We start from the raw sequence: 24,847 nt of genomic DNA on the forward strand, positions 1-24,847 counted from the left end.
TAACACTATCGTTTGCAAAGCAATGGACTTCGGCCTAAAAGTATGCACCATCGTATTTTCTCGTATCGACACCATAGCACTATGGCGCATTCGTCTCACACCATCGCACTTTGGCATGTCAGACTATCGCACTTTGGCGCATGAGTGTGGACCATCGCACTTTGGCGTGTCGCACCATCGGGGTTTGGCGCAGACCATCCCACTTTAGCGTGACCATCGCACTTTGGAGTCCCATCACACTTTGCAGTCCTACAGATATGTTATATAACATATTACAACTCCTGGTTAATCTATGTTAAGAATCTAAAGTAAATATGTAATACTTACAACACCTGGTATATCCCGGTAGATAAAGTCGTTATCATGGACTAAAGTCAAGTTCGTATTTCTTTTCTGGTCGTTCAGTTCGCACATCAACGTCTTCCGGTTAAAGTTGATGGACAGACAAAAACCATAAGCTTCACAATCTCTGAAACACATGAGGAGCCCGATTTCGTATAACACCTTGAATGGGGAGACTGGTAGTTTCTTTCCAATCTCCTGATCCCCGCTGAATTTTACGCATATATTGTCCATCATAACATGTCGTGAGAACAGTAAAAGGATGAAAGCAAAATATGAACTTGAAAATTTAAATGACATGCTGTGGTACGAAAACCAAATAAGGATAGTCAGATTAGTGCTGAACTAAATGGAGAGTATTGCCTTGTTCTGTTTGCAATGCTTTATGTAACGAATTAAAATAATGAACCGAGTTTTCATTGATTTTCATAAATTTGTCATCCTATTGTCATTCAAATCATCATTTAAATCCTGAATGTCCTATTTGAATTCTTAGATCACGTGAGAGTAGTTACTTTCTCGTTTTCTGAACATGTCTACAGTTGCTATCTGTTTCCGTGAATTATTCAGTATCCATTTGTATTGTATGTGGACATGCTCAATTTAATGTGTGTTTGGCTCAATTCAGTTTAATGATGAGGGCATCCAAGATATGTACTCTAAGAAAAAATAAATACAACGAACAGTGATAAATCTCAATCTTAAAAACGAACACAAAATCAAGGGTAGGGAAAATACGGAGGGCTGGACACCAGAAGTGGGATCAGATGCCTCAGAGGAATGAACACCCTTAGTGAAATAAGGCTGAACATTGTTGGGGTGTGGTGATTGTAAATAAATGAATGGTACTTACAAATTGTTCAGTGTTACATTCTGATTTATTTAAAAAGTGGTATCATGTACATCACCGTGGAAATGGGCGATAACGGCAACCTCAATCAATTCTAAAGGACAAATACTGAATCAAAGGAATGACACTTTACAATATTTACTATACGTTCGTCCAATTCTACTCGCATACAGAAATTATTTCAGCGATTTCGCAAATTCTATTGTTGTCATAATGATAGGATAAAACCATGATATTTCGCAATCTATTTTTAGTAACATTATACGAACGGTAACCCACATTTCTACAAAATATTTGATTTAAAATCAATTACCCATACATCTTTTGCATACGCGTGACTTATAAATAGGGTATATTATTTTATTGAGGCACGGAACCGATACGTGTGCATTATTTAACAGTTTGCTTTTAACGATTAATAAATATATAATGAGAATGTTCTCAATATGTGTCGGATACAATGGTTGTACTATTTTTTTTATTCTAGATTCGCTGATGTCCCATATATCGATATGAGAGATATTGAGAGAATTATTTTTTTTCTTTAAACGTGTATAAAGATGATGTAGAAGAATTTGAAATATTCATAAGAGAAAATGTCGTGTTTTGTCATCTCTCTGGGGACCTCATTCAACTCCGACGTATAAAAAATTCATGTTTTAGATCACGTTTTACGTGTGTGTACTGTATGGGCTTATTAAATACCAGATGCTTTGATAGAAATAGGACCGACCAAATGCTCTTGGAAGACCCCTCATCAAAAACCACAAATTTCAACATCATTGATTCAAGTGAAAATGTGCATTAAAGAAACACTGGGCCATTTTTAAACATTTCATTGCTAGAATGTAGAATCTTTGCTGGCTAAATAAATTACCCGTGTGTTGTATTCGTAACATTTCTTGATATCGAACAAGAGTGTACATTGCATATATATGTATGTATAGATCGTATGTCTGGGTATTAAAATGAAATATGACATTTGTGCATGTATGTATAGAATGACTTGTAGAAAGTTTATACAATACTTTCAATTTATTTCCTTCCCTGTTCTCAGTTTTAAAACCATAATATTAGAAAGAGCAGTCACTCGGTGTCTCAGTGAGCTACAACAGTTCTAGATAATAGATAAACACGTAAAAATTGCTCGCGTTTATTTTCTTGTTTATAATCATTCAAACGCCACGTGGGCAATACAATGTAAACTTTTGTGTAAATAGTTTTGACAATTTTGCACGCATTCTGACTTTATTCTAATCAATAATATGCTTTGTATCACTGTTGTAGCATACCTAACAAGGATATTGTTTTACTAATAAATATGGTCCATGTCTTTACATGTCCACAGCATATTTTCCTTAGATATTATACAAATATCCCTAACTTTACATGTTTTATTGACAGTCTCTGCAAGTTCTACCTTTCTCACCATTTTTTCGTAGTAAGGATTTGTCTGGGGAGGGGGTCTGAAGAATAACATGTCCCATATTTGTTCGGAAAACTATCAAAAATAGCATGACCTTCTGGGATTGCAGATTACATATCTATTAAGGGGTTTATTTGAACATGTAAGAATAGGTATTCACAGGGATTTATTTTTGATTGACGTAGGATTATGTTTTGGTATCATCACAGCTGCATCTGTATTATCACTTCTCCCCAATCGTTGGAACTGAATTATGAAGAAATTACAGCCCATTTACTACATATGTATATATAAAGTCTCTTTTTTGGAAGTAAAATACAGAAAAAACTCTAAACACTTTGTTGTTACCGGTAACACGGTCGAAATATTATATATATATATATATATATATATATATATATATATATATATATATATTTATATATACTGTATCTTGCGTTATTTGAAATTAATCACAAAATTAGCTATATTGTTTTATAAAATGATATTCAAACAATTAAAACACATTTTTACAAAGTTGCTCATCGAATTGTTATATATCTGATAAATAAGATGAATAAGTTAAAAAACAAAATAATGCTCTAATTGGCTTTTGTATTGCAGTATAACATACCAATGCTATGGCCTTTAAGTTTGATTTTTATTACAGTAAAATTATAAATTATATAATATCTAAACTTGGGTGGTGCTGTTGCAATTAAATTAAAACTGCATTTTGTTAGATAGCTGATAAACTTAGGAGCGCCCGCTTGCGATATTATTTCTTCCATACAGAAACGCCCAACACACCCTGATGGTGAAATCTTTCCGACCATAACTACAAATAAGCATCTAAACACTTTAAACTCACGGGAAAATATGAAAAGATCCAACTCTGGTCTAAAATCATATGGCAAAAAAAAAGAAAGAAGAAAAGCGCCAAACGTGCACCAAGTTTTCGGCGGGAAAATACTGATTAAATCAAATTGGGGATTAAATAGAATCACAGAGTTTGTTAAACCTGTTGGCAGACATTTTGAATAGAAATTTATTATGCGATGCTATCAATACGGACTTTCGAGATACGGATCCACTCTGACTTTTATCGCGCGTCGAACGTAATTGTAGGGCATGTCACTTCCGGATTACTATAACAACTAAGTAAGCAAATATGGAATATTTCAATTGCTATCAATGTCCTGCATTTAAATGCTATCTTTGAAAGAAAGGAATCACTACAACCATTTTATAGGAAAATACAATTGATTAAATTATGCGAGTCGGCGCGGAAAATAAATCTAGGGAATATCTAGAGGATATCGGTAAAACTTCACGCCTTGCATCCAATGGTATGCGTCTAAATGCACCTTTTCCATTCCATCTAATTTACACCCAGGTACTAAGCACCAATAATGACTTGGACCGTCATCGTGGGACTGCGCACAGCTCTTTACGGACCGTCTGTTAGCGAAACACCATATGTATCGATGTCAACTTTGCCTCACAATTGGTTATTATTCACGTGACCGTGGTGTATAAACGTCAAATATAATCGGTCGTTCCGGCATATCCCGAAAGTTCCGTATTGCAAATTAAATTAATTTCATTCAATCAAAAATTTAAAAGTCACTTTACAAAATCGTGTCACTCCTACTTTCTCCCCTTCTCCATGGAATGATGCCCTAACATTTAATGATACTACGTATACTATACTCAATCAATATAGGAGATAAAGATGTTAAACGATTTGAAGAAAACAAATTTAAAAAAACCCAGCTGTGCCCTTTCTTTCGTTTTCTTAACCTCCTGTGTTTGATACATTCATTCATATGTCGATTTGATATATCCCTGTGAGCTCGAAATAAAGGACACCACAGAGTCGTCCACTTCTGCTTCATACTTAGATATTTTATTGAAAGTAGACATTAACGGCAAACTAACAACTCAGCTGTATGACAAACGGGATGATTTCAGCTTCTCCATCGTCAACTTCCCACATTTATGTAGCAATATTCCATTATCACCTGCATATGGTGTTTATATATCTCAACTGATTCAATATGCAAGAGCTTGTTCTGGGTATAGTCAGTTTTTAAATCGAGGTAAGCTACTGACAAACAAGTTGATGGTACAGGGATTTCAACAGTCTCGATTGAAGTCAGCATTTCGCAAATTCTATGGTCGTTATAACGATCTAGTTCGTCAATACAACCTCGCATTGGGTCAAATGCTGTCTGACGTGTTTCATACCGATTGTTAAGCCGTTCTTGGCACACTGATTTTGACTGCGGATAACTTCGTTTACCTGATCGGGATATGGGGCTCGCGGCGGGTGTGACCGGTCGACAGGGGATGCTTACTCCTCCTAGGCACCTGATCCCACCTCTGGTGTGTCCAGGGGTCCGTGTTTGCCCAACTGTCTATTTTGTATTGCTTGTAGGAGTTATGAGATTGATCACTGTTCGTTATCTTCACCTTGCATGCCACTTTGGTTTCGTCTTTATTCTCGTCGAACGTCTAACCTTCTCGACCGAGTAACCTTCTTCTGCATGGTTCTGTTGTTCGTGGATTACCAATGGCCGTCAAACCCTAATGACATCCTTCTGGTTTACACTCTGACCTACTCCTTCAATTGGAATTGTGACAAATTGTTTTTCATCTCCTCTATCAGATTCATTTCTCATTTCTTCCTTCTCTCCACAATCCGCAGAATTTGTATTGGGTGCTTCTTCTATATGCTGGTATAGGCCTAATAGTTACTTTAATAGGAATACTCACATCCATGTGGGGAGTTTTCGCATGTCCTTCATCGATCGCAGTCAGAGGAATATACAGTTGGCTGAGATTTAATTGCGTAAAGTGTGTCTTAAAATGTCTGTAATTTTATGTTTGCCATCACATGTTAATATGTTCGGTAAAAATTTGGTCTCCCATATTCATTTTTTTTTCTTGTCAAAATTTAGTTTTTCTTGGTCCCTGGAAATTTTTGCTTCATTTTTATGAATTTAAATGTTCCTTTTATTCTTTTACGTAATTCTTTAATAAACTTATCATAGGATTCCATTTTGTTGTGGTCTTCAAATACATTGTAACACAGATGCTAAATGTACTGGTAATCTGTGTTTACTTCCAAACGTCAGCTCAAACGGAGAATAATTAACATGTTCATGTTTTGTACAGTTGTATACAGGAACCAAAGAAAGGATACATTGTCCCGATCTTGCTTTGCTTTGTTTTGTAAGAGTCCCTAACATATTGACAGGTGTCTTGTTATAGCGGATGATATGGTTTCGTGATTTTTCCATTTTTGTTATCTGACACTATTCTTTACTTAAATAAATTGGTCCCAAACTGTGCATCCTGATTGATGTGTAATCTTGTCGGAATGTAATGTAATGTAATGAATTATTGTAGAGTGCTTCTGCTGTTATTTTCGTAGTTTGATTCTTTGTCGGTAATGCCTGAGTATATAATGTATAATGATATGTCAAATGTAGAATGGTGGCGATTCCTCCTTCGTGAGGTAATCTAGACAAACAAATTTTAAAGAGTAAGGATATTTAATATTTACCAACGGTGCCTTCCGACAAGAATATTTTCTTGTCAAGCATCTGCCACATATCTTAATCCAATTTTCAATGTTTAAGTTCATGTTTGTCCACGAGAAGCTGCCTATTAATAACGAAAAATGTTCTAACCTAGCCTGGGTGGACATATCGTTGTGTAGCCCGGTTAAAGCAGTAACTATAGGTTGCTTTGGCAAAAGAAGTTGAGTGACGATGTTTTCTGAACCCTTAAGTTCCCTATATAATACCACTTTTATTAATTCCAAATTGCTGAAATTCCCACACATATTCATGTGATCTTTGCCTTTCGGGATTTGTGTTTGACTGGAAGTGTTATTGCTTTCACTGCAGTTATAAAAATCCATTCAGTGGGTCATCTACCTGATTTCGCTTAAGTAAAGTTTTAACTATAGCTGGGTGAATTGTTGTCCGGTAAACTATGTTATGTTAATAATATTGAAAGGTTCCACTGGTTCTAGCTGCAGAACTGTGCATCGTAAATCGAAGGTTTTTACAAGGGATGGATCTGTAGCTCTCTGTTTCGTCAAAATGTTTTTCAGAGAGCTACAGTGCTGCAGGATATGTTTCTGTACTTGCACAAATCTGTATACTGTTTACCGTCTTTTTTTAATAGATAAAGCATCAGCATCTGCGCTCATTTCCCCTGGTTTATAAATAATATCAAAATCAAAAGCTGCTAATGCAGAAACCCATCCTTGACCTGTTGCATCTAACTTTGCTGACAAATTGTATGTCAGTGGATTGTCGTCTGTCTTAAACGGTGAACGTCTGTCCCTATATAGATAATCAAAGAATATCTCCGCAATTGCACAAAAGGTTTGTACACAAAGAATAGCATGTGTATACATTTAACAGAATAATGTGTCGACATTTTAAAAGAATCGTGGTCTGATATTGCTATACAGAATCACGTGTCTATATCGCTACACAGAATCACGTGTCTATATCGCTATACAGAATCACGTGTTTACATCTCTATACAAACAGAATCACGTGTCCACATCTCTAATAGAGACCAGATGAATAACAGGCACCCCCACTAACGATATTGCCGTCTATAAAAGATCTGCCTTTACGTCAGTCACTTGCATCGTTGTCACGTACTCCCGGGAAAGTGTGTTCGCCTGGCCATAGCAGTTTTGAAATTGTATGATTTGTTTTCTGAATAAAAATTGTAACATATTGTTGATTGAATTATTTCCTTTCCAAAGTAATACCTGAAGCTACATTTAAAGAAATACTGGTCTTAACTTCATTTTCATTTGAAAATTAGGGTGTCCCCAAAATCTGAAAATCGCTGTAATGTATGCTGTTTTAAGGAAAATGTTATGTGCCCTTTTTCTGCCTAGATAAATCACTACCCTATACTGAGTCGCGATCCTATATTTCTATACATGATCACGTGTCTATATCGCTATACAGAATCACGTGTCTGTATCTCTATACAGAGTCTATACAAAGTCGCGAGCCTATATGTCTATACAGAATCACGTGTCTATATCTCTATACAAACAGAATCATGTGACTATATCGCTATACGGAATCACATGTATATATCTCTATACAGCATCATGTGTCTACATCTCTATAAGAACAGCAAATCAGTGGAACCCAAACTAACTCGCAGCAATATGACTATATAATTGTGGTTGTTAGTTTTGTACTTCCTCATATGACTTGAACTCCTCTATGATACCGAACCATTTTGTACAATGTGAATGTCAGCACGCTGTAAAACATTGTTTCTAGCGGCTGTAGATTTAACAGCAATGTCACCTAACCCTCAAAAGGTACGACAAACCAACAAACGAAAACAAGGTTTTCAGAATGCGCCACTGGGAAAACAGGAGAACAATGTTGCCAAGGGCATTATGTTACGCAAGTTTAGAAGGTTAATACGAAATCGAGTGTCGTTTGAGGAACCTAATGTCTTGAAAACTTTTAAATATTTTTTTTAGCTTGAATGGGGTATTGAATGTACCAAAGTTTATGAGCATAGCTGATTGCCGAAATGTACATGTAGATGTGATACTACAGGATTAGTAACTAGAAGTTTATAAAAACCAATAAAATGCGTATTTCAGTAACTCTTAGATATAAACTTGTGGGTATCATGCCAGTAGATGGACCCAATGTCTATAGTAAGCAGTTGTAACTGCAGTCAGCAAATGCCGACAGGTGGAGCTAAGGTGGTCAAAATGTTCAACGGAACCATCATCTGATGCTGGTTGAGACATAATGCGGGTTATTCCGAAAGCGGCCTGAAAATTAAAACAAGAAAAATAATCCGCAAGGGTAGTGGACTTGTCTGCAATATTTTCTGCTTTAAACAGAATATTGTATGAGAGCACTGATAGGACCAACCGTGTCAATAGATGCATTGGCGTTTTTCTTTCTTTGTTGGATAGTTTATTATGGAATGGATTACTGCTGCATTGTCAAACATGAATTACATTTTTCCTTTGCTAGATAATGTGGGGCCCCATAGCTTCAAAGTTCCAACTATGGGGAAAACATCATTGATGCTATGGCAATTTGTTTAATGTCAATTATGTTGCTATTAAGAAGTCAATATGCGCTGATTTTATCAATTAAACGTATTTTGTACTCAATGGAAAGACGGTATATATTGTGAGAGACCGGAAATATGTCGACAATATGCCAATTCAAGCCCAGAAAACCACTGTCAACCGATATGTAACCGAGGTTGACAATAGTTTCTCGAGGGGCGAAAATTTCAATGTTACCCTCAACTACATGCAATTTTTCTTTTATTATGATACTGAATATATTATAATAATTATTGTACTATTATATAAATAACAAAGCAGAAACACTTATGTATGTTGGTATTTGATCAATCACTAACATAGAATGTTTTGTATATCAATGCGGATATTCACGTTTATTACAAACGTTCGAACGACGTCGTTTTTTTTTTACACATGTGCTAAGTTTTATAATATCACCCGTTATCAAGTACCGTTACCCCTTGCTATATACTATCACCCTGGAACACGTGCTTCCAATTCTCAAAGGTAATATGTTTTTTCTTCTTCATATGCTTCTCGACCAATCAGATTCGAGTATTTCACATGAAAGTATTATCAATATCATTTAATCAACTAGACGGTTGAATAAAAGCGCTTTAATTTATGCCGTTTTGAAAACAAATCGGAACATTCATAACTGATTTCATGAAGTCGTTTAGTTGTCCACATACTTTCCGCGGTTCAGAACCACCATGCGGGAATGGACTACATATACCAGCACAATGACAAATTATACATGTACACAGAAGACGACTCGTATCACGAACATCCGGAATAAATGTGTAGGAGAGGCAGGAAACAGGAAGAAAAGCCACATAACGGTTTCAATTGTGATGCTGTTTTTTAATTAAAGTTTTTCTTAATATATTGAAATATTGATACGGATAAAATAATTTTTGAAGCTCTGTTAAACAATTATTTACAAAGACGATTCATTAAAAAAAATATTATCTATGGTAGTGTGCGAGAGAGTAATACATATATTTTTTTTTCAAAAAAAGAGCGGAAACGGGAAGATAAATGAAACAGCTTCTTCCTTGTTTTTAAGAAGTTATTTTCATGTCATCAAATATGAAGTCGTCCCCGTTCCTGTACGTCCAAATTTGTTATTTCATTTACGCACAGTCCTATGGTATGTTTTTATCTACTTTATACGTTATTGATTTAAACAAAGTAAGTATTACTAGGTATTGAAAAATTGCGTAGAATCGTAAACATATAGACAGGATTATTTGTAAAAAAAAAAAAAAATCAATCGTACTTATCAGCACCCAACACCGACATAAACATACACACTTTATATATAACCTAGAAAATATCTACCGAAGTAAACACACACTTTATCTAAATATAACCTACACACTGTCTACCGACGTACGCACACACCTCTTACTCACATATACGTTAGATAACAAACGCACTATTTACGTATGTGCATGATGTGTGTGCATGCATGATTGATTTCACGTTAGCCCAAAGGTTTACAGAAAGGAGCGCACGAAAATGGGTATCTACCGAAGTACATTGAAAGACAGCTTTCTTCCATAATGCGTGGAAAGAACAGAACATCCATGCCAGAAGTGTTATATATCAAATCTGGATTCTTAAAAAATCTAAAGAGCCTTTGGAAAATTTGAAATCGCAAACTTTTCTCAAGTCAACAAAATCAAAATTATGACTTTTCAACACTTTACACGGCTATGCCTTACGATAAATCAAAGATTATATTTTTTGACACCATATACAGTTGTTTCTTTAACAAAAAACATATAAAGGAAATATTCATATCTAGTGATCAGTCATACAAAACATACCTTGTTAAACACCACTCTGATTCTAAGCACAACTACTCTGCAGTTGAATTAAACATTATGCTGGAGTTCCTCATTCACAATATCTTCGTAGTCTTTGGTAATCGGAGATTCTAACAGTCTGTTAGTATTCCCATGGGCACGAATTATGCAAGGTGAAGATAACGAACAGTGATCAATCTTAAAACTTCCACAAGCAATACAAAATAGATAGTTGGGCAAACACGGACCCCCGGACAACCAGAGGTGGGATCAGGTGCATAGGAGGAGTAAACATCCCCTGTTGACCGGTCACACCCACCGTGAGTCCTATATCCTGATTATGCTTCTTTGTTAGCTGACCTGTTTAAGAGTCTCATGCAGCAGATTTTATTCTAAACATTCTATATGAAAAGAAAACAAGGTATCTTGTTATGGCATTCAACTCGACATTTGGATATATCGACGACATTTTATCTATGAACAATAATCATGTTCATTCATATGTTGATTCTATTTATCAAGATAAAGGATACCATATAGTCCTCAGCAGCTTCTTCCTATTTAGAGATTTTATTGAACATGAAAATTAACGGCAAACTAACAACTGAATTTTAAGTAAAAAAAGGGATGGTCTCTGCTTCTCCATCATATGGAGCAATATTCCAATATGACTTGTATATAGTGTTTATATTTCTCAATTGGCTCGATACACAAGAGCTTATTCTGCGTATGATAAGTTTTTAAATCGAGGTAAGCTACTAACAATCAAGTTGATGTTACAGGGGTTTCAACAGTCTCGTTTAAAGTCAGCATTTCGTAAATTATATGATCGTTATAACGATCTAGTTTACCAATATAACCTACCATTGGGTTAAATGCCGTCTGACGTGTTTCATACCGATTGTTTGGTCGTTCTTGGCACACCGACTTTGGCTGTGGACTACCCCGTTTACCTGATCAAGACATAGTGCTCACAGCAGGTGTGATCGGTCGCAGGGGGTGCTTACTAATCCTAGGCACTTGATGCCAGTTCTGATATGTCGAAGGGTTTGTGTTTGTCCAACTCTCTGTCTTGTATAGTTATAGGAGTTATGAGATCGATAAATGTTCGTTATCTTCACCTGTCATGCGTAACGATTTTAGAGCATTGGATGCAACATAAAAATTATGATGTTTAAGGTTGGATGGTTCGCATTTCGACAACTTTCCCCCATGTAAAAACGCTTTTAAATCATCGCACGTACGTATTTATGAGGTTGTACGGCATGTCATACATGTACGTTACTTCACCCATTTTAAGCAGAATTATTTGATTTGAAATCGTTTTCAATAGGTCATTCTATGTCACAGTCATGTGGCCAGTTAAGACTTCCAGATCATTGGTGATATTATATGTGTAAAACCGTGTATTTGGTTATAACAGTACCGTGCAATAAGTTTAAAACAAATCAAAATATAAAATACCCCATAATAATGCGTTTAATTTACGCTCTTTCAGTCTTAAAGTTAGACAGTTGCCTATGGTTTTTATACCTTTTGTTGGGATTCCCCTGATCCACATGGGGCTATTGATAGACGCAAATACATGCTTAACCGCTACTATTTAATTTTGTATATAATTTCACTGTTTTCTTTTACATGTAAATGTTTTCAAGCATGTAATTAAGGGAAAGTTAATAACTTTAAAAACTGATCAATCGGCTTTAAAGTTAATATGTACAAAAATAATGCATGGGCATCAGGCCATACAGTTTTAAGGTTGATGGTAATGCATAATCTTCGTGGTCTTTGGTGATCAGGTCTTCCAACAGTCTGTTGGAATTCCCATTGGCACGAATTGTGCTCCTTTGTTAGCTGACCTGTTTTTATATTCATATGAAGCAGAATTTATTCAAAAACTTCTACATGAGAAGAAAAAGTCTCTCGCTGTGACCTTCAATTCGAGTTTTAGATATATCGATGACGTTTTGTCTATTAACAATGATAGCTTTCATTCATATGTCGATTTGATATATCCCTGTGAGCTCGAAATAAAGGACACCACAGAGTCGTCCACTTCTGCTTCATACTTAGATATTTTATTGAAAGTAGACATTAACGGCAAACTGACAACTCAACTGTATGACAAACGGGATGATTTCAGCTTCTCCATCGTCAACTTCCCACATTTATGTAGCAATATTCCATTATCACCTGCATATGGTGTTTATATATCTCAACTGATTCAATATGCAAGAGCTTGTTCTGGGTATAGTCAGTTTTTAAATCGAGGTAAGCTACTGACAAACAAGTTGATGGTACAGGGATTTCAACAGTCTCGATTGAAGTCAGCATTTCGCAAATTCTATGGTCGTTATAACGATCTAGTTTGTCAATAAAACCTCGCATTGGGTCAACTGCTGTCTGACGTATTTCATACCGATTGTTAAGCCGTTCTTGGCACACTGATTTGACTGCGGATAACTCCGTTTACCTGATCAGGATATGGGGCTCACGGTGGGTGTGACCGGTCAACAGGGGATGCTTACTCCTCCTAGGCACCTGATCCCACCTCTGGTGTGTCCAGGGGTCCGTTTTTGCACAACTATCTATTTTGTATTGCTTGTAGGAGTTATGAGATTGATCACTGTTCGTTATTTTCACCTTGCATTGCTGTGTGTAAGATATACAGAGAAATAAAAACAACCTGATAAATCTCTGTATCAAAATTATCCTTGAAAAAATACTGTTTTCGCCATGAAAATTATAGAACGATCTAACCATTTCAATGGGAACTGGATTGGGTATTCTAAACAAAACTGGATGTTCAAATAAATAGAATGGTAATTTCAGCATATTTACTCCAGTATAGTTTGTTAAATGGGCTACAGATGGAAATAAAAATGCGTCTTTTATACAAACACTTAATTGATCTGACAGTTGTTTCAAAACAAGCAATAATTATAAATTGCACATGCTTAAACAAGATTAATGGCTCATCGTCATATATTGGTTGTTGATTTATGAAACTTTTAGTAATTGTTGTGAAATATAAATGTTCACACTTCAAATTTCTCTTCCTCTTTATAATTGTTTCAAAGAGTCAAAGTTAATTACCTTTGTTTTTCAATGTTACATATACACTGGTATTTGTTAATCACGTTCTGTTAATGCTATGTTCTTTGTTTTTAAATAGGGTTATTTTGGTGGTTGAGTGTCAAGTTTGGTTCAAAGATTTCCAAGTGCATCTCTTCATGAAATGATTATGCATTGTATTGTATTAATAAATTAAATAAAGTGTTTGCTATATACTGTAAATCATATGCCATAAGAGAAAGTTTGCTGTCAAATTATATTACATCGATGGAAATGTAAATCCTGTACTGAGTTACTGACTTTATATTGTAGGGAATGGGCAGCCTCAAACCTACAGAGTAGAAGTAACGTCTGTGAATTCCATGGTCAATCCAGGAGACAACTTTGTAGCACTTTGTAACATTCCGGGTCATGGAGCGCTGGACATCATCACCAATTTAAGGGTGAAATGGTACCACAATTCCGAGCTGGTGACCAATTTTTGTACCTTAGTGGATTCCTCAGAAGCGGAGAAATATTCATGCAAGCAGCTCTTCACTCAGCCGAATAACATCAGCTTGGAGTTGACAGTAATGAGTAAGTTGTTGAAATGTGCATATCTAAATAAATTTATCACCTATGTAGCAGGTTCACTGGAGAGAATAACTGTTGCAGGTTAACATTTCTATGATTAAAATGTATCTATCCGATTTTGCCCAGCCCTCTGTATTGTATTCATTATAGGAATTATGAGATTGATCACTGTTCGCTATTTGCATCTTTCATGTAAATGTTCCGATATTGGACCAATCCAAAATCACTTAAGTGCATTAAAATATAAGTCTATGGGTACATTAAGTCATCAAAAATGTATCAAATAGCAAATTCTCAATAAATATCATATATTTATCCCCGATGTTTCAAAGTATGGACATAATGCTGAGTTGGTCGATAGGGCTGGGATAATAAGTAAACTATTCTGATAACATTTTATCTGTCGTTTGTCTGTCCGTAAATTTTTAGCACTTTCATTTTCTTTTCTAAAATCACCAGGCGAATTCCAAATTTAGGTCGAATCATCTTTGGGTGAAAGGAATTCATAATTGTTAAAATAATGCACCGTACCCTTTCAATGTAATGTAATGTTTTCACAACTTTTTCCGCAATGGATACATATACTGCATTGACATTTGGTCACAATTTACCCCTTAAGAAGCGTAAAATTGAGTTGGATTGGTAAAGCATCACCTACGTTGGAGCTAAAAGTATTTCAAACAGCTTCCCGTGCCTTTTTCATTACGGATATACATATTGACCTGAAATGTAGACACAATCTTCTTCTAAAAAAATAAAATTCAGTTTGAATTTCACCTTAATTGGAGCACCGTGACCTAATTTAGGGCTAAAAATAGGTACAATAGTTCCCTGAACTTTTTATCTTTACGGATACAGATATTGCACTGAAATCTTGTCATACCCCCCCCCCATTTCCGAGGATTACATAATCAATATACATTGCAACTTAATTTGTGTACCGTGACCTACTTTAGGACATTGCAACTTAATTTGTGTACCGTGACCTACTTTAGGGCTAAAAGTAGTTGAAATAGTTTCCTGTAAGTTTTCTCATCATTGGTATGAATATTGCACTAAATTCTTGTCCCAACCTCCGTCTCAGAGAATTACAGAATAAGTTCACGTCATTTGTATTGGTGCACCAAGACCTACTTTAAGACTAAACGTAGGTCAACAATTGATTTTATTCTGTTATGGATACAAGTATTGCCCCACAATTGACTCACAACCATATATACCGTGAGTTTTGCGTTTACTCACGACAATATCTACCGGGAGTTTTGTTATAAAATTTATTTATAATGTGGAATAATGATACTGTGAATTTTCGCAGATTAGCGATTTATTTCCATGTCTTAACAATTGGGATATTGGTTGCTTAGTCATGCGTATGACCTGATGTAGTGCCCTCATGTTTTGTAATGTCAGTATAACTCGGAAAATCTCAACAATTTTTGTATGTCATTTAGATGTGCAGAAAGGAGATGTTGGAAACTTAACCTGTGAAGTGATGCAGGTAAAGAAGAATGGGAGAAACGAATTGTTAGAGAAAAAATCAGTGGAAATCAAAATGAGAGGTAATGGTAACGATCTGTGTATGGTTAGTCAAATGTCACAGTATATTAACAACAATCTTGAATAAATGTGGCAACAGAGTACAGACCAATATAAATTTTAGTAAGATACTCACTATGTTGAATCTCATTGATCCATGTGCTTTATGTTATGAAGCTTTTGTGCTTCAACTTTTTTTTGCGACGGCGGCGGGGGACATATGAGTATGCGTAGCAATCTTGTCATTTTTATTTCACATGGTAATTATAATGCAAGGCGAGCATCAAATAATATATGCTAGGTCTTTTAAAAATATCCTCTGTATACATGTAGATAGTTGACATAATGTATCCTTTCTTTCCCTTCCTTTCTTGACGCTTAGCCAATTGTCATTGTTTTGTGGTGCATTCGCCTTACGTTTCTAACTTCTTTTTGAAAAAAAACAACTTCTTTTTGAAAACTGCATGACCAAATATCCTTTTAAATACCACAGGGGTTCAGGTCCTAGGGCGGGACCAATATGGCCATATAGTGAACAGGTATCAATGCGTAGACAATATCCTTCTTTACTCCTATATATTTGAGAAAAACTAAATGCATGATCATGATGTCCGTGGAGTTTTCTACCTGAATTGTGAAATTGCATGCAATGATGTGAGTAATGATATTTATTTTTCCCATTTACATCGCTTATTAACAAGATTTGTTGGAGTGACTGAAAAATCTGCGAAATTTGATAATGACCCATTCATGTGTACCAGTACAAGCACGTTGTATATTTATGTGTTTATGCTTCTTATGATTTACGCTTATTCACAAACTGTTGAATATGTCCTGCTTGAAGGGAAAAAAATGTCAGAAAACGAGAAATCGAGCAGGATTTGATAATAAAACATAAATAAATAGTTAATTCATTAATTTTAGAAGCTGTTTAGCATCTTTAACGAAACTTATATCATTTTCAAGCCAATTTTTGATCAATTAAACAATTTCAGATTTTCATGCATTTTCTTATTTTAATCAAGATATTGCGGTTTGAATATGAGTGTCATTTTTTCTATCATACTGTTTTTGGAAAAAAGTTTATTTCAATGACTAGCTCAAGGATATGTACAATGAATCATGTGTCCAGGCTTCTGAAGACAAAAAATCCCATTTATGATTGTTTTAATCAAAATAAATCAGTATATTTTCATGCGGTTTTAGAGGATATTAAAAGTGCTTTGGGAACGAAATATCGAGCTAAATGTAGTGGTAACTGTGCTGGAGGATTACCGTGCAGAGAAACAGACGGTGTATGTCCTCAAGGGTGTCTGGATGGATGGACAAATTCCTACTGCAATGAAAGTAAAGTATAAAATATATATATATATATATATATATATATATATATATATTATATATATATATATATATATATATATATATATAAAGAAAGAGAAACTATTGTTTTGGCATCGTGATACATGTACGTCAACACGCGTTATGTACTCTATGTTTTGAGTTATGAGGTTGATCACTGTTTGTTATCTTTACCTCTCATGAAGGACATAATGCCCCCCCCCCCCCCAATAAGTTATAAAATTATTTGTGAGTGTTTCAATATTGTTAGATACCCATATTTGCCACAAAATGTTCCTATGAAACCATTTTTACAAAGCTTGATTTGAAAAATGAATGGAAAAGATACCCAAAAAATTGAGACTCTTCAAAAACACCTCTCTATTGGTACATTTCATGTCTTGCTACTGATTTATGTTGTTGTGTGATCAAATAATAGAAACATTCACGGAAACACAGCAAAATCCTTCATTTTATGCATCCCGAATCATTGGTATCCTATAACGACATAGGTTTTACGCTGTGTGTATCTAAAAATCAAACCCGAGTGTCGAATATGTGTAGCCAGTGCTCTAAACACGTTTTCACGATTGGCTGATGATGTTTCAGGATGTACATGGAAAAATCAATCAATCTCAAGAAAACGTAGTGCATGATAATTGGTACGGGAAAAGGATTAAGAAATTGTAGAAAACTTTCAATAAAAGTGGACAATATCGCCATCGAAAATGTATCATGTGCAAAACCACTTGGTGTTTATATTGACAGATGTATCACGTGGTCGGAACATGTTGAAATTTTAACAAAAAGAAAAAAAACGTGCAAGCAAAATAGGTGTGTCTAGAATACGTTCATTCTTGTCAACTGAATTATTACTGAATTTTTTTAATACAATTGTTTTTCCTCATTTTAACTACTGTTGTACTGTCTGGGGCAATATGAAAAACAAGGACGGTCTTTACAAATTATGCAAACTTCAAAAGCGAGATGCTAGAATGATTTTAAATATAAATCTTTATACATCTACAACAGAAATGATGCAGCAACTTTGATGGATGCCTCTGTCAGACTAATTTGTGTATAGAACTGTCATTCTTGTCTTCAAAGTTTTACATAGTCTAATCCCCGATTATTTAGATGTTTTTCAGTATGTTCATAAAATTAGCTGTAGATCTACCAGATTAAGTCAAAGTAATTCATTATATATCCAGAGAGCAAAACCACGATATTTTAGAAGATATTTTGCAATTTACGGTTCGCAGTTATGGAATAATATGACAGAATTGTAAAAAATATTACCCAAGATTGGAAACTGTTAAATCCGCTTATCTTAGAATTTTCCTTTCATTCGGGAAATTAAAACCATATAGATTTGTTTTTGATTATTTTCAGTTTTATTTTTATTTGTTTATTTTCCCCCCTAGTTTTATATATGTAAATAGCATACATGTATGTATACAACACACCTTCATATACTATCTTATATTGTATCTGTATAATACTGCTGTCTGTATATATGTTTTCAGGACCACAATGTAAACTAGTTTTAAACTAATTGTGTTATCCTGTTTAAATACAGGACATTATTATTATCATTAGTGTAGCCAGTGCTCTAACCGCGTTTTCACGATTGGATGATGATGTTTCAGGATGTACATGTACATGAAACAAGAGTAAGAGTTAAGAAATGTCACGTGGAAGTAACAAAACTATAAAACTTACTATATATCTTCGTTTTACCTGGAGTATCAAAAGTTTTGTACACTTTACCAGATGGACGTTAATTGCTTGCTAGGAGTCTAAAAGGGTAAAATTAAAATATGGAACATTCCGCGTTTGGTTTGAATCTAAAGTTCACATTAGGAAAACGAAAGAAGAAAGACCTTATTTTTGCCTTGTGGTTTTTACTGATTATGTGAAGTATTTATGTTGAACTGAAAGGGAAATGTTCAAGTACATTGGGTCAAATGCTGTCTGACATGTTTCATACCGATTGTTAGGCCGTTCTTGGCACACTGATTTTGACTACGGATAACTCCGTTTACCTAATCAGGATATAGGGATCACGGCGTGTGTGACCGGTCGACAGGGGATGCTTACTCCTGCTATGCACCTGATGCGACCTCTGGTGTGTCCAGGGGTCCGTGTTTGCTCAACTATCTAATTTGTATTGCTTATAGGAGTTATGAGACTGATCACTGTTCGTTATTTTCATCTTTTATCTTAAAGATTGATTGATTGATTAAATGTTGTTTAACGTCCCTCTCAAGAATATTTCAATCATCTGGAGACGCCACCTTAGCCAGTGAAAAGCTGCAAAATTTGGGCCTATGCTTGGCGCTTATAGCCATTGACCAGGAAGGGGTATTTATCGTGCCACACCTGTTGTACCTCGGGATCTCGGTTTTTGGCGGTCTCGTCCGAAGGACCGCCCCATTTAATCGCCTTTTACGACAAGTAAAGGGTTACTGAGGACCTATTCTATCCCGGATATCCAGGGGTTGTATCTTATGAGACAGATGGCAAGGAGCCTGTATGGCTAATATTATTATAATGTGAAGAATATTGCTTACTTAATTTACTTCTAGGGTGACTTCTGAATTACAGTACCCGCAACGTTATTCTTGACATGATAAACAATAGAACACGGTACACGCACGATAGGATTGGATACACGCATGATACGATAGGATACACGCATGATAGGATAGGATACACGATAAACCTGATAAACGATCTTCACGATAATCCTGATAAACGCAAAACACGATAAACGATCTTCCCGATAAACGGAAATCCTGATAGAAATGTGAAACTAGAAGCAATTTAGAAAGAACGAATTCTGCTACCTACTGTTAATAACATTGAATGATTTCAATTCATTATTTGATATCTATATGAATTTTCTCAACCAACGATTTTAAAACTTATATTGTCACAGAATGTTTTATATATAAATTATACAGGGAATTAACTAAATGTAATATAATGTATAACTAAATGTAAAATAACGTATAACTAAATGTAATATAATGTATAACTAAATGTAATATAACGTATAACTAAATGTAATATAACGTATAACTAAATGTAATATAACGTGTAACTAAATCTAATATAATGTATAACTAAATGTAATATAACGTATAACTAAATGTAATATAATGTATAACTAAATGTAATATAATGTATAACTAAATGTATTATAACGTGTAACTAAATGTAATATAAAGTATAACTAAATGTAATATAACGTGTAACTAAATGTAATATCACGTATAACTAAATGTAATATAACGTATAACTAAATGTAATATCACGTATAACTAAATGTAATATCACGTATAACTAAATGTAATATAACGTGTAACTAAATGTAATATCATGTATAACTAAATGTAATATAACGTATAACTAAATGTAATATAACGTGTAACTAAATGTAATATAACGTATAACTAAATGTAATATAAAGTATGACTAAATGTAATATAAAGTATAACTAAATGTAATATCACGTATAACTAAATGTAATATCACATATAACTAAATGTTATATAACGTGTAACTAAATGTAGTATAACGTGCAACTAAATGTAATATAACGTGTAATTAAATCAGATATAACATATAACTAAATGTAATATCACGTATAACTAAATGTAATATCACGTATAACTAAATGTTATATAACGTATAACTAAATGTAATATCACGTATAACTAAATGTAATATAACGTATGACTAAATGTAATATAATGTATGACTAAATGTAATATAATGTATAACTAAATGTAATATAACGTATAACTAAATGTGACATAACGTGTAACTAAATGTTATATAACGTATAACTAAATGTAATATAACGTATAACTAAATGTGACATAACGTGTAACTAAATGTTATATAACGTATAACTAAATGTAATATAACGTATGACTAAATATAATATAATGTATGACTAAATATAATATAATGTATGACTAAATGTAATATAACGTGTAACTAAATGTAATATAATGTATAACTAAATGTAATATAACGTATAACTAAATGTAATATAACGTATAACTAAATGTAATATCACGTATAACTAAATGTAATATAACGTATGACTAAATATAATATAATGTATGACTAAATGTAATATAACGTATAACTAAATGTTATATAACGTGTAACTAAATGTTATATAACGTATAACTAAATGTAATATAACGTATGACTAAATATAATATAATGTATGACTAAATGTAATGTAACGTGTAACTAAATGTAATATAATGTATAACTAAATGTAATATAACGTATAACTAAATGTGACATAACGTGTAACTAAATGTTATATAACGTATAACTAAATGTAATATAACGTATGACTAAATATAATATAATGTATGACTAAATGTAATATAACGTATAACTAAATATAATATAACGTGTAACTAAATGTAATATAACGTATAACTAAATGTAATATAAAGTATGACTAAATGTAATATAAAGTATAACTAAATGTAATATCACGTATAACTAAATGTAATATCACGTATAACTAAATGTTATATAACGTGTAACTAAATGTAGTATAACGTGCAACTAAATGTAATATAACGTGTAATTAAATCAGATATAACATATAACTAAATGTAATATCACGTATAACTAAATGTAATATCACGTATAACTAAATGTTATATAACGTATAACTAAATGTAATATCACGTATAACTAAATGTAATATAACGTATGACTAAATGTAATATAATGTATGACTAAATGTAATATAATGTATAACTAAATGTAATATAACGTATAACTAAATGTGACATAACGTGTAACTAAATGTTATATAACGTATAACTAAATGTAATATAACGTATGACTAAATATAATATAATGTATGACTAAATGTAATATAACGTATAACTAAATGTAATATAATGTATAACTAAATGTAATATCACGTATAACTAAATGTAATATAACGTATAACTAAATGTAATATAATGTATAACTAAATGTAATATAACGTATAACTAAATGTAATATAACGTATTACTAAATGTAATATAACGTGTAACTAAATGTTATATAACGTGTAACTAAATGTTATATAACGTGTAACTAAATCTAATATAACGTGTAACTAAATGTAATATAACGTGTAACTAAATATAATATAACGTGTAACTAAATGTAATATCACGTATAACTAAATGTAATATAGCGTATAACTAAATGTAATATAACGTATAACTAAATGTAATATAACATGTAACTAAATGTAATATAACGTATAACTAAATGTAATATAACATGTAACTAAATGTAGTATAACGTGTAACTAAATGTAATATAGCGTGTAACTAAATATAATATAATGTGTAACTAAATGTAATATAGCGTGTAACTAAATATAATATAACGTGTAACTAAATGTAATATAACGTGTAACTTAATGTAATATAACGTGTAACTAAATGTAATATATCGTATAACTAAATGTAATATAACGCAGTGATACCATTTTTCAGTAGTTCTCTTATTCTAATGTCCATTATCTTAAATGTGAATTAAACCAAGTGATATTTTGTGTGAAGCGAGGATGGGTGGTGGGTGGTGGGGTATTTTACATTAAGCTCTAAGTTCTCTGCTTATTCAATAAGTACAATTATTTTCATAATGACTGCTGTAAAGTAAATCCACTGCAAAACCCCATATCTTCATACGTTAGATATCCCTACACTATGAGTAATAATTGATAGTCATAACTAACTGTAATATATTTATTTGAATTGATATCATAATAACAAAATATGAATATATGTAAACTTTAAAAAAAATAAACAAAACCCGGCTTTTTTAAATTCGCAATTTTGAAACGCTTATAAAATTTTGTGTTTAGTACATAAAAAATTCAAATGATCATCAAAAGTGGCATCTATTTCCAGTATCTAGCCGTACGACTATTGGTACATGGTACAAGTGTACATGTACAATTAAAAGAACAGAACGATGACAGCTGAATCTTGTCCAGTTCAGCAGACTATTGGGAGATGCAACATCCTTGCACCCTTCTAAAACTTAAATCTTCTAAATGTTTGAAATACAATGTCCTTGAGAATGTTTTCTGTCAAAACAAGGGTGATACGAAAAATCGGATCTACTGACGCGCACAAATTCAGTAGTTGGTATATAAGTAGAATACAGGTGAAAAAAAAAATCGGAAGAAAAAGAGCCTACATTAAAATATATCTAATAAATAATATAATTTACTGATTGTTCCTTTCAAATCGGAACTTCCTATTTCTCTGTTAGTGTAAATTGCAAATAATTGTTTCTATACAAGAAAATGTTTATGAACTTCAGATGAAGGAGATTTCAGTTTTACTGTCCTCGGCTTGCTCAGCAAACCACTGCCTACTTTCCAAACTACTTAGAATGAAACTGTGATAAGATTTCACTGGACAGAAAAATAACTCTTCTTCTGTCTTGAAATTAAAAGCTTTATGTTCTCCTTCAAATATACTGTCTTTCCTCGATTCCTAAAAAAAAACTTCTTTAACAAAACGAATAAAGATTTCGATAAGTATCGTACTTTTTCATTAGATTTGATATACAATCCCCATAGTTTCCGAAGCTACATGATAAACGATTTTTACGATAAACAGAAATCCTGATACACGCAAAACACAATACACGATAGACCTGATAAACGCAAAACACGATAGAAAACGGAAAACCTGATAAATGCAAAACTCGATACGATAGGATACCCGCACGATACGATATGATACACGTACGATAGGATACACGTACGATAGAATACGATATGATACACGTACGATAGAATACGATAGGAATGTCAAGAATAACGTTGCAGGTACTGTAATTGTGATAAAACAACCCCAAATCCAACGATACGTACATGTGCATGTATAATTGATTTGGAAAGTTCGGGAATAATTATTTATTCCGTAGTCACTCTATCTTCTGTCCACACTTTTCTGGTCTTCGCGTCTTATCATTCACACGTTGATTTATAGAATAATATTGTTCAGTCAATCATGTCAAGTTAAAAAAAAACACGTACCCCACATGATCACCCGTGTATCACAGTCGTTCATGATTAAGTCTTTATCATACAGAATCTTTATTGCTACAACCCCAAGTATAAGTAATGTTATACACGTACGGCATTTCTCTCACGAATTCATGAGAAGTCACGGGAAATTTTGGAAAATGACCTAAAAGACAAATGTGCCGTGTCATGGTCAGCATTGACAAGATGACAAACCCTCACACCTGAGGCCCATGCGGACGTCAATAGTTGTGTCGCATCACTCAAGGCTTATAATGTCTCCAATGTCTCCAAAGTTCTATAATGAGGTGTAAAAGAACATAGAAATAAACAAAAGAGAGTGATATTGGTAAACACAGGAGTTGAGAAAAGAGGCAGAGTTCGAACTTCCAATTTCGTGGTCAGCAGAACATGTTGATTCTCTGCGTTATAGGTTTTAGACCAAAATTATTTTCGGACAAATCATTTAATATTCATATTTTGTAATTTCATTCAGCATGTCAGCCTCCACACTACGGTAGAGACTGTACAAACAGGTGCGGTCATTGCAGAAGTATGACGCCCTGTCATCACATCAAAGGATCCTGTCCAGGGAAATGTGAACCTGGATATAGAGGCCAGAAATGTGACACAGGTGTGCAAATTATAAAACAAAATCCGCATTTTTGAAGTCCCGAAACAGCTACATTTCCGCATGTCTAAAACT

General features: G+C 33.6%; 1 protein-coding gene across 1 annotated transcript in view; it reads left to right on the plus strand.

The window, feature by feature from the left end:
* Positions 1–9,767: 9,767 nt before the first annotated feature.
* Positions 9,768–24,847, plus strand: part of LOC125662353 (multiple epidermal growth factor-like domains protein 10) — a 32,109-nt gene continuing 17,029 nt past the window's right edge. Inside the window, exons 1-5 of the mRNA XM_056146220.1 lie at positions 9,768–9,868; positions 13,917–14,180; positions 15,629–15,736; positions 16,920–17,060; positions 24,638–24,775. Of these exons, the coding sequence (XP_056002195.1) occupies positions 9,796–9,868; positions 13,917–14,180; positions 15,629–15,736; positions 16,920–17,060; positions 24,638–24,775 (724 nt within the window). The 5' untranslated portion in view covers positions 9,768–9,795. The remainder of the gene's footprint in view (positions 9,869–13,916; positions 14,181–15,628; positions 15,737–16,919; positions 17,061–24,637; positions 24,776–24,847) is intronic.

Source organism: Ostrea edulis, chromosome 8 (genome assembly GCF_947568905.1).
Source record: "Ostrea edulis chromosome 8, xbOstEdul1.1, whole genome shotgun sequence".
Classification (NCBI taxonomy): domain Eukaryota; kingdom Metazoa; phylum Mollusca; class Bivalvia; order Ostreida; family Ostreidae; genus Ostrea; species Ostrea edulis.